The sequence below is a fragment of the Labrus bergylta genome, chromosome 12 (assembly GCF_963930695.1).
Source record: "Labrus bergylta chromosome 12, fLabBer1.1, whole genome shotgun sequence".
Classification (NCBI taxonomy): Eukaryota; Metazoa; Chordata; class Actinopteri; order Labriformes; family Labridae; genus Labrus; species Labrus bergylta.
In genome coordinates this window covers 5378492-5390768 of record NC_089206.1, presented here as the reverse complement: position 1 = coordinate 5390768, position 12277 = coordinate 5378492, and the positions used below count along the sequence as shown (strand labels likewise).

Below are 12277 nucleotides of genomic sequence, written 5' to 3'. Positions count from 1 at the left end.
CTGGTTGACTTTTCTCTTTAACACATTCATTTGAATGAAAAATGTGTTTCACTCGGGTGGCAGTTATTTTCCCCTCCCACTGAGCCAGCTGGCTAACCTTACTCTGCCGTATCTGTTTGATTTCAACCCCCTGTAACCAAAAATCTCACTTACATTAGATAATTTTATACCTCCCCACATGTGTTGAAGTGCAGCCAAAGGAGAAAGACAGTATGGATGGATACGACGACTTAAAGCTTCCTTACCCTTCAACTTGGATTGAGGAAAAAAAAAAAGTAAGAAAATGTTTTGTTTTTTTATCATCTTCACGATTACAGCCACTATGGCAAAGACCACTGAAGACCCTGGAAACCCAAAACCACATTAGTCTTCTGACTTTATAACAGTGTGTTATTTACATGAGCATTTAAAACATTTAAGAAAAAAAGCTTCAGACCAGGATTGTCTGCAGGCCAAGTTCTGACAGTAGTGGACAACATCTCATGCCTCATGTTCAGGTGTAGTTGTGTGTTACGGCTGAGGGAGTTAAGTGCAGTATGTTGATTATCTGTTTTCCTTCAGGGGATGTTTAGTTCTGTTATACATAATATATAACTAGCTAAAACTACAGAGCGTGAAGAAGGGGCATCGCGTTGCATGTCAATGCTAACACATGGAGTCACACACGCGAGCTAGTTCTTCAGAAGGTCAACACTTTTTTATTCTTATTTTTTATATTCAGGTCTAATTACAGATTTTTTTCCTCAACTGTTTATAGGTTCTTGTTTAAATTTCACATATATTTTTATCCCTGCACAGGTTATGTACAATTCTTGTTCACGTCTATTTTTTAATTGCACAGGTTTTAGTTTGATTCATCTAGAGGTATTCTTTAAATCTTTTTTTCAGGTTAATATATATGTATGGGAGGGGAAGCGTCGGTTTTGTGGTCATGTCATGTACGTCTTTGTAACCTGCTACTGGATGCTTTGAATTTCCCTCGGGATCAATAAAGTATCTATCTATCTGTCTATCTATCTATCTAGTTCAGGCAAACAACTCCAGCTGCACTGATTTCACTGCCATGCGTCAATATCCACAGTCACCTCACTACACATCCTCCCAACTGGCAGTCTCTAACCATTTTCACACATAACGGAAAGTCCCCCGTTGTGAGGAGCATATGTGATCGGCTAGGTCGGGAGAATGTCCGGAGAAGTCCTCCTGTAATTATCTAGATATTATCTGGAGAGCATATGTGAAAATGGCTTATTTAAGATGCAAGATTTCTGGTCTCTCAGTCTGCTCTGTCATTTTCTGCCCTGCGCCTGCCCTTGCATTCAGCACACCATCACCCCAGCATCCACCTGTAGGCTCTGACGAGGGGTTTAAGATATCATCCCATCACTTCTCAAATTCCTGCATTTAAAATACAATTGTAAGGATTAGTTCGGAGTCTAGAGGCCAAACAAAAACAGTACAGTGCTGTAAGAAACATTTCAAACATCGACAAACATCGAACTGAACTGATTACAACCGGGTTTCAACCAGAAGCCCCGGAAAGTCTAAGGAAGTATGTGCAAGAAAATCAAAGGTTCCTCCAGCAGATATTTGTTTGAATTTCCACGTATTAAATTAAAAGTCTGCTGAGTGTAAAAGAATCTTCTGAATACTGCAAGAACTGGACCAATCACAAATGTTCAGCAAAGATAGTCCCACCCAAAAACTCCCTGTCCTTACGAGGTGTAAAAGGTTCCTTGGAATTATATTAGTTGGATCAATGCTGTTCGATTGTTAAAGCATTGAGGAATGTTGGCTCACACTGCTCGACAGAATCATTTACGCGGTGCGACTAAAGCTAATGATTTACTCTCCAACACTGTGCAGTCTAGTTACAAAACAAGACCTGTTCTCACACTGTAAGAGACAAATCATGAAGCTTTAACACTCGTCAGAGTCTCCTTTGAATCAGATCTTTGTGTATTTCAGTTATCTCATGTGCACAGCTCAAATACAAACACAAAAACACAAACTCTCACACACACACACACACACACACACTCAGCATCGCTAACAAACAAGAGCTAACTAGCAGGCTTAATCATGACAAATGTTTCCTGGTAGCTGGAGGTACACAGCTATTCCAGCTTTCTCTTGTTCTTGTCATTAGTTTGGAGAAGAAAGCTAAAATGGCATGCCAGCGGGAGCCATGGTGATTTCACAAGATGTATGACACTTTGCGCAGGCCTAATCAGGGAAAAAAATCACTAATGTTTGGAATCAGCTCGTGGCTCTGTTGTCACTGTGTGTATGAGTGCAGTTGTACAACCACAATATCAAACATGCCAGAAACACATCCGACCAGTTGGAAAGAGCTGATCAAGCTGTGATCGGCCACTGGGCCCACCTGTACACTGCACGACAAGCGACGAGCGATCAGGCGGAAATTCAGCCCGACTTCAGAATCAGCCATCAGCTCAAAAATCTGTCTGAAATCATACAGTACATGCCCCGCTTTCCATCCTGTTCCCTGCTGTTGAAAATCAGAATTAAAATCAGAAGAGCGTTATTGTCCTTTGAGGCTCAGCATACCATAAAATTAAGAACGCAACTGAGCACCTGTTAAGCCTTCTTAATAACATATAGGTCCTACAAAGTTTCCTCCTGAAGGTTTCTGCAGTTGAAACTCAGTTCATGATGCGGACAGCAAAATTTCTTTTTTTTCTTTTACAAAACCTTCTGGCACCAGCTGAAAGATTTCCAGATGGCAGAGCGTCTCCTTCCTTTGACTCTGACTTTGAGGAATCAAACAATGAGCACACTCATTTCCCCACTAATCTCATTTTGATCTGCCATGCCTCCACAGCGCTGCAAGGAAATTGGTCTAAACAGCAAAATATGCCGTTTATTGAGCTACATTTTCTAACAGTTATTGAGTTTTATTTTCACTTTCAGAATTTGAGTGGACACTTAAAAAAACTCTCTTAACTTTGATATCCTATATATCCATTTAAAACTTTCCAAGCCAAATGTCCAGGCTCTTCCTAAAGCTGCTGGATCAATTTCACTGCCCATCTTTTCTTGATGACTTCTATAAAAAAAAAAGAACAAAAGGGCTTTAATTATTGTAATGATTACAGCAATAAAAGCACAGGCCTTTAAGAAGTGGCATTTGGTCTTTCCCTGACAGCTGAGACAGACATTTTCCCCGGACTTATCTCCCTCTGCAGGAACACACAGTGTCTCCAGTGTTCTTTTGTGGTCTACAGTGAAATGTTGTATCAATAAAATACAGAGACGGTAGACAGTGAGTATGAATTATTGAGAGACACATTGGTTCTAATCTCCCCAGTGCAGTTAATTTGATGTTCTTGTTTTCCTGTTTGGGATTCAACCTGCAATGCACCATCCGTCCCCCTGCAAATACCACGGACTGAGAGGAGGAGCAAGACCGTGTGGGAACTAAATGAATGATCCGCTGATGCTAATGTCCTCTGCCAGCCAAGGTCTTGTTTAATAAGCCTCAAGATGAGATGGGCGTGCGAGAAAATAACGTGATCAAAAAAAAAAATAAGCCTCGTCAATTCAGGCCCACACACCTGAAGCTGCAGCAGATAATGAAAGAGGAATCTGTAATGAGTGTGAGCCATGTGCTTGTGTGTGTGAGTGTGTTTGGAGGATGGGGGGTTGTAAGTGCATCCTGCCAATTCAGGAGCTCCACAGGCTGAAGGGTTTTTTGTAACCTGTATCACCGCTCTGGAGTGAATATCAATATCTCAGGCAGGCGGCTGATCAGTGGAAATGTTCGCTCAGCAGAGTGTGAGGCGAGTTCTCGTTTATATCACTGAAAAAAAGTCTTGTGTTGCCTTTTCACACGCACAGCAGGTGAGTCCGCCGCCGTGACAAGCCGAGCTTTGATTTGAAATACAATCAGCCCCGGCTCGAGATTCAACAAATTGGTTGATAAAGACGGCGGCTTATTATCTCGCAGCCGCATCAAGACAGGGGAAGTTCCAGGCTTTCTAATTAGTCGTTCTTATTTTATCATAATCGATTGGAGACTGGTGAGGGGATTGTCATCCAGCAGCGGGGGGGAGTTAGGAGAGAGATTTGCTCTGGTTAAAATGACTCTGCTGCTGGGAGCCTGATAGCTGCAGATATATTCCAACAGCTGTGTGCTCTTTAGCGCTGCCACACAGGGGAAAATGGGGCAAATTAAGGCATTCAATTCCATTTTCTCCAATCCCTGTAAAAGCTGGGGTGAAGCAGAAGGGGGAGAAAAATGAAAATTACAAATACATGAAAGATTTCACATACTGTATGAGCGGGAGCAACAGAGGTTCAAAGACACTCCACTGACATGTGTTGGTAGAAATCCAGAAAGTCTAGCCTCGGAAAATGTCCAATCATTGGATGATTTCATGGAGTATTGAGAAATGGAAAACATTTGGCACACTTTGTAAGACAGCAATACTTGCACTGAAATTTGAATTACACATACTTTGTATTAATTCACAAAGTGGAAACTAGCAAACTGGGAAAACTAACTTCTACTCCAACACTTGAAGCTTGAAAGGCTTATTTCAATTTAGTGTTTTTCTTCGATTTCCTCTCTGCACATTCATGAAGTGGATTCAGAAGTCCCAGTGGAACAGACAAGTGCACTCTCAATTTAAAATATGGAAAAATGTCATGCACGCTTCTTTTTGTTAACTGGAATTAGGGACTTTGTTTGTTTTCATCGACCTCTGACAGTTACATCACTTTCAGTCTGAACACACAGTTGGTCCAACTTAACGCTTACCAGATGTTTACTTTTGTTACTTCATGTTATTCCAACAATTAATTAATGTTTCAATGTTCATGTTCATTTTAGCTGTCTTCAAAAAAAACAAAAAAAAAACTCTTCCCATTAGCTTTTGGCTTCATGGGTTCAGCATCTCGTCTCAACACAAGAGGTTAGTCAACAGGTGAGTTTGTAAGTTCAGACAAGTTTGTAACAGCAGCATGTTTTTAGACAGCAGACATGAGTGCAAAAAAAAAAAGTTGAATAGATAAGATTAGAAGAGTGTGTGTCAATATTATGTTTATGGAGTTCCCTGACCAAACAGTCGCAAATACTTCAACCCCCCCATTAAAGAAGTGCTACAGAAAACATTTTTTGTACCTGCCAAATGGCAACCTACGGCAGGGGTGGGCAACTGGCGGCCCCCATCAACCCTCAACGTGGCCCTCAGGTCAATTTTTACACATCAATTAATTAGAAACATGAAGAAAAAGATGACAAAATCTGCCATGAAATCATGAAAACCAGAAATATGTCCATACTAATATTTGCTCACTGGTATATGTTGAGTTAAATTTGAGACATTATTGACTGTAATCGTTTTTGTATACTACAATTTGGCCCTCTGGCAGTGAGATTTAAATGAATGTGGCCCTTGCTGTGACCAAAGTTGCTCATCCCTGATCTACGGAGCTAAAAAAAAATCATCCAAAAACCTGCAAACCCTCAAATGGCCACTTGAGGTTGGCTCCAATATTAAGTCAGTCCTCATAGACCCCCATGCTATGCAATGCCCAATGTTACCACAGACATGAAGATGGTTACATAGCTAATCTCTCTGTTCATGGAAATCGAAGAGGGTTGTGTCCACGCGTTTGTCCAAATATGGTCACGTTTGGCTCCAGAGAATCAAAACATCTGGGACCATAATGACTAGCTTTTGGAATTAAACGGTAAAAAAACAGTGATATCTAAGAGGCAGCATATGCCTCTTATACGGTCAACTGTGCCTGCCTACAAAGATATTGTTAAAATCAAAAACACGGACCAACATCATCGATAGTTACTGCACTTTTGTTTTAGGCAAATTCCCCCTCTATGGACAATTAAGTATATTTAGCCTGATCTAATTCAGTGGCCTTTAGTACAAGCACTTTATGAATAAAATGTATTATGAATAATCTAAATCCAAATGAAAACCAAAGATATATGAACTTATTTGTGAGATCATTAACTTCACTTAAACTTTAAGTAACTGTTTTATGAGATAATTGTGTTTTCTCAAAGTAGGATGAGAGTGTGAAAGAATGATTATTTCAAACCAAAGAAGTCGTGTGTTATTACAGAGGAATGTAAAATAGGTTGTAGCTTCAGCTTATACCTTTTTGATCTGCCTGCAACGCTTTGTTCATACGTTTAATGGTCAGTTTTTGTGAAACAGTTTGCTCTTATGGGCACATATTTCTCTCTGTGGGATATCCGCATCCTCTTTGCCTCGCAAAAATACATACGAGGAGACACTTTACACGACCCTACACATCCTCCAACATCATGGGAAGCAGCTTGTCTTCAGCTTCCATGTGGCAGAAGTAATTCACATCAATGACAGCATAACATGCAATGGCATTTAATGTCCCCACAGCTCAGTGGTGGAAGCCAGTGGCACTGTGATGTACGTTCAATTCCTCCGCTGAGACTGATGTGAGGTGACAGTGGATTTGGTCAGGATTGGTGTTATGTGCACTCTGAACAGAAACATAGCCACTAAATAGTATTTCATCTTTCCCTGCGCACCTTCTGATACAACGAACCACCAAATTCCTGCTCAAACGAGAACAGGCTCTTAAGCAAACTTGTGCAAGACGAATTAAAAAAAAAAAAAAAAAAAAAAAGAGAGAGATTTGCATTTGATTGTAGAAGACGGTTGCGGTAATTTTTTATGCCACAGATCACATAATTGGTATGAAATCTTATGTCCTGATTTACTCACCGTATGGATTTTTTTTTTTTTTCTAAATCCGATTTTTCCAGATAAAAATAAAGTGTCATTTTTCAAATTCTACACGGAGCTCAGGAAAGCCTGCGTTTTCTAAATCTACAACGCTTCCAATTCTCCATACACCCTTTGGGCAACATCTTGTGTAATGTTATCTGCATTGTGTTCGTCATTTCAGTCTCCTGTGTTACATAATTGAGATGATAATTGCTCGAATTCGCACAACAAAGACTTGAAAAGCACATCAAGTGTTGCCAGAACATATGTAACCGAGATACTTCTTTGACAATGAATTTGAAGAGGGGGATTTGTATTTCTTATGAGGGTGAAGCCCGCGACAAGTGCCAAAGCAACAGATGCACGAGGCTGCAACAGATGTGTAAATCATGCCTCATGAATAAGTCAGAAATCTCTCTCTCTCTGTAACTTTTCTGAGCAGATTAAACACACATTACCACTTCTTACGCTTATTTTTTGGTCATGTTTTCACATCTGTTTATTCACTCAAAGCAGAGCAGCAAACAAATCCTACAAAGGTTTCTTTCTCGTCTCTTTTTTCCGTGTAAGCCTGAGTGGTCAGGACAGCATCAGCTGGCATTAGTCAGCCTCAAGGCTTATCTATTAGCGGTGTAGAAGCTCTGCTCTCTGGAGCAAACTGCAGAGTCAATGTGAGTTTGTTTTATACACCTTTTTTGCTCCCTGTTGCCCCCCGGGTCACAAAAACTCATTAAGGGTGTATTAATGGCTCGGTCGAAGTTGTGCCTGAGCAACCATCTGTGACTGAACGTGTGGTAAACAAAAAAGAAGTAACAGCTCATGTTAAAGGGCAGAAAAAAAGGAGCAACCTTTGACATTCACTTACAAGCAAACTAAAATCATCTCTCTTCATGGGAACAATTGAGCTCAGAAGCTTACAAAGCACATCAGGAAAGCAACAACTGCTTTCCCCTCAATATAGATCAGGAGGAGTTAATAATAGTCCTTACCCGGTTCTTTGTGGTCGGAGCTTTGGCTGGACAACAGGAAGAGGTAATCCTGACAGGTGTCCTGATCCAGTAGGGTGCTGTTATGCAGGCAGAGGTCGACAATTAGGGTCACAGCTCTCTGACAGACCATGTCATACTGCTCTCGGTCAGAACTCATGCTCCCAGCAGCATCCTCAGCCGTGTGTGCTCATCCAAAGGGGAACAAACACTCCCACACACACACTCACACACACATGCAGCAGCAACAGCAGCAGCAGCCGAGCATGCACAAGATAAAAATGCAACTTGTCTCCGTGCTCGGCTGATTCTTCTCCGTCTTCCCTGGTCGCTCAAGAGTGTTTACACACAAACACGCCTAAGTGTATGTGCATATTTTGTGTGTGTGAGCAGGGCCAAGATTGTTAAGAGCATGAACACGCGTGATGTGACATAAATGTGTGTATATGTGCACCGCTGCATAAGGACTTAGTGAGTCATATCTGCCTGCAGGTGATGCATGGGCAGAATTATTGCATCACATGAAGATGAAATTCAAAATGAAACACAATAATCATGAGCAATACACCAACAAGCACAGGAGCCTAGCGACCCCAACACACACACATTCTGCCCCCCCCCCCCCCATTCCCCGCCCTCGATCTAACGCCATCTCTGCTTCTTTTCTGAGTGTGCACGAACAGAAAAAAAAGAAAACATAACGACACTGGGTTTGTTTTTCTCAGGTCAGACTGTCTCCTGTGATAAATTCCCCCTCGAGCTGCAAACCACCTGTGACTGCCAGGTCCCACTGCTCCCTCTGACGACCCCCCCCCCCCCCCGTCGCTTGTAGTCCCTGACTGTTTACAACTTGTAATGATGAGGGTTGAACTACGTTTCTGCAAGCGGCAGAGCAAAAAAAGTCAAGAGAGGAAGACATTTGTGTGGCTGCACACAATGCAAACACTTACAAAATGCTGATATATGCAGATATTTTTGCATGCATCTCACCTTGCAGCTGTGCAGAGCTGTTTGTAGATGTAAATAAGTGTGAATTGGGGTGTGACATTAACATTGCTGCTGATGTATCTGTTGGGACGCTGCGGCTAATGAAGCCCAATCAGAGCAAAAACATCTTTACAAGCTGATCCCAGTGCTACGCTTCCATGAACCTCTGAGGGCTCAATTCAAATTAATTTCTCATCATTAAAATCATTCAGGTGTTTTTTATTGTCAAAATAAGACAGAGGGGAAAAAACCCCAGACGAGGAAAAGAAAAAAGAAATGAACTTGACTTTTCTGGAGTAATATACTGAACTATACGTGAACTTGCTTGGCCGTATCTCTTAATTACGCTTTTACCATATTAACCCATTAATCGAAGTAATTCAATAAAGCCTTTGACGAATTACGCTTCAGAGAAATGATTTCATGCCTATCTACTTTTATAAAATGGAGTCTAACCAGATCTTAGAAGACTCCCTTCTGTAATTGAGTTAACGTGAATGCTGCGCCCTCGTTGGTGGGTTGCGGCTCCTCTGCCCCTCACAGGTTGAATCGGGGGGGGGGGGGCGGGCTATGGTGCTTCCAGTTACTGAAGATTGGATCTACTTTCCTTGGGCAACCCTGATTAACAGACCAATAACAAACAGGTTTCTGGCTGCAGGTTTTCAAAAGGGTCAATTACTCCTCCTGCTGTCTGCTGCAGCTGATACTGACTCATCCACCCTTTATTTACCCAGTGGTCCCTTTAATGCACACAGGTTTTACTGCTACCTGTATTCCCAGGATGTCAAAACAAAGCCCCTCAATGATTCCCTCCAGTCCTGCATAAGCTACCGGTGCTTTAACGGTGGAAGGAAATAGACCCAGGCAGCATCAGTTTTTTCCTTGTTGCCATTACATTATTTAGACGCTGTTGTCATAGGATGCACATTGTGTCGCACAAATATTGCTTCTGGATATAATGGTTTCTTGTTAACTTTATGCTGTAATAATGAGACAGCTGGGAAATAGCCTGCCATAAAAAAAGATAATGTACCATCACAGAGAAAAGCCTCTAACTTCTGTCCCCTTTCCCACATAAAATATATTCCCATTCACTCCTATTTATAGTATAAAGTAAAAAATGTAGAGTTTCTTTATAAGCAGGGTCACACATCTACATTGTTGTAAAGCTGTAAAGCTGGAATGTGTTAACGCCTTACCGATCTAACTTCAGAAGAGAAAACGATTGTTGTTTTAATAAACGTTGTGTTTCACTCGATTGAATCCTTTCTGCTTGGGTTTAAACTTTTCTTTTATAATATGCATTTCTGTTCCGAACAACAGATGTAGGGGCGGCTGTGGCTCAGTTGGTAAGTAAGTAAGACTTTCAAAATACTTAGTTACAAAGTGCTTCACAGATAAAAGAGATCAAATAATTCATACAGTGAGAGAAAATGTACGTAAATAAATCACAGATGTGTGACCCAGAATTGCTCCCACTTCTTCGGCGGCGGCATATGAGTGTGTATGAATGGGATTTAGTCATTTCTGATGGTCACTCTACATAGCAGCCTCTGCAATCAGGATCTTCTAATGATCCTATAATGGTCTGAAAATTCAAATGAAGTGTACACTATATGGCTGCATTACCAGTGCGAGAGGGAGAAAATATAAATCACGTTTCTCCATCCATCCATCCATTATCTATACCGCTTTTCCCGGTCAGGGACACAGGGGTCATTGGGCGAGAGGCGGGGTACACCATGTACTGGTTGCCAGTCAATCACAGAATTTATAGAGACACACTGTCATGAACACATACGGGCAATTTAGAGTCACCAATTAAAGAGCATGTCTTTGGACTGTGGGAGGAAGCCCCAAGTGCTCAGAGAGAACCCACACATGCACGGGGAGAACATGCAGACTCCACGCAGAGATGTGCAACAGGAATTGAACCAGGAACCTCCTCGCTGTGAGGCAACAGCACTAACCACTACACCACCATGCAGCTAGATTAATTGTTTTAATGCCAGATTACACTCGTCTGATTTGTCCAAAATGTTGCCAAAATGTTTCCGTTTGATTCTTGATGTCTTCACACTTCACAAAACTCTTGAAAATTTCCAAAACTGTTTGTGGTGAGCTGCAAATGCGAACACAACAAGCCAAATGTTTTGCAGTCACTTTACTCAGACTTCTTTCCTGCTATCCCCGTAGTGAATAACCACAAGAAGTTGCAGCAGTATGCCATATTGGAAATATTGTACAATTTTTCACAATTACCTGGCGGGTCAGGATGTTTATATCCTGCAACTTCTGCGATCTTCAGAAGCCGCTTCTCTTGTTTCTTACCTCGCTTATTGATACTGTGAATACGTCCAATTACATTGATAAAGGCAAAAACAGTGTCTGACTCTGTTGCTTCATCCACCATCTTGGTTTCCTGCTGTGTTTTGTTACGTCATGTGTTGCCTCATGAGACCCCCCGGCCCCCTCTGATAAAGACAACGTCACACTTTGAGGGACATGTGGGAATAAGCGACGCGGGAAGATTTCAGGAACAGCCTTTCCTTAGATTTTCTAAGAATGTACAGGACTACATGTGTGAAAAACTGCTCAGGTCAGATGTATAAGGTACGCTGGAAGTCAGCAGAATAACATGCAACAGCAGTAACATAAAATATAGATACACAACCAATGTTTTTTTATGGTCACTGTGTTCACATGATCGCTGCCTATAAGTTAAACAGAATAAAACATTGATTAAATGTCTGAGATTTAACGGCGCAGTGCTTTTTTACCCTCTCTTTGTTAATTATTCATGAGGCTCAGTTAGGCAAGATTAAAAAAAAAACACAAAATAGTGTCTCTGGTATAAAAGACTCTCCCTCTGTAAATAATTTAAAGCTCCACAGCAAGAAAAGTGCTTTAAGTGTGTGGATTAAAAGCAATAATGGAGAAAACTGCTGAGAAAGTTTGTCTTAGATATTACCTCTGACTAATAATCCAACAGATTTAAAAATTATCTTCAGGGAATCCTCGGGTAATCACAGAAATAAACGAGGAGGGCTCGGGAGGTCTTATTGATGATTATTTGTAAGCGGCGCGGGCATATTTTTCCACAGCAAATGAGGAGGGTTGATGCTCGTGAGGTCCTGGGTTTGATATGCAAATGGCGCCTCATCTGTAGAGAATCTTTGTGCAGTGACAGCCCGGTGGCTGCAGATGTTGAACTTGATTCATCGTGGCAAATGCATGACAAAGGGTTGGCTCACTCAAAGCTATGCTAATCAACAGCAGCACTTCCGAACCTCTCCTGAGGGGCCTCCATGGATGGTTTCTACAGAGTACAGTCGGTGTGTTGCGGTGCATCCTGTACGCGCATGTGTGAGTGAGTGTGTGTGTGTGTGTGTGTGTGTGTGTGTGTGTGTGTGTTTTATTGTCACGACGTGTTAATCAAAGGATTTCCTGCTCAGCTGTAGGGCAACAAGACAAATATTTACATGTTGACTCATATTTAAGCTTGTTAGTAACAGTTTTTAAATCGTGTAGGCAGGATGTGATACA

The 12277-nt window shown here is 41.5% G+C and overlaps 1 protein-coding gene across 1 annotated transcript in view; it reads right to left on the bottom strand.

The window, feature by feature from the left end:
- syt6a (synaptotagmin VIa) overlaps positions 1 to 8026 on the bottom strand; it is a 67963-nt gene extending 59937 nt beyond the window's left edge. The window contains exon 1 of the mRNA XM_020651349.2: positions 7748 to 8026. Within this exon, the coding sequence (XP_020507005.1) occupies positions 7748 to 7904 (157 nt within the window). The 5' untranslated portion in view covers positions 7905 to 8026. The remainder of the gene's footprint in view (positions 1 to 7747) is intronic.
- Positions 8027 to 12277: the final 4251 nt, after the last annotated feature.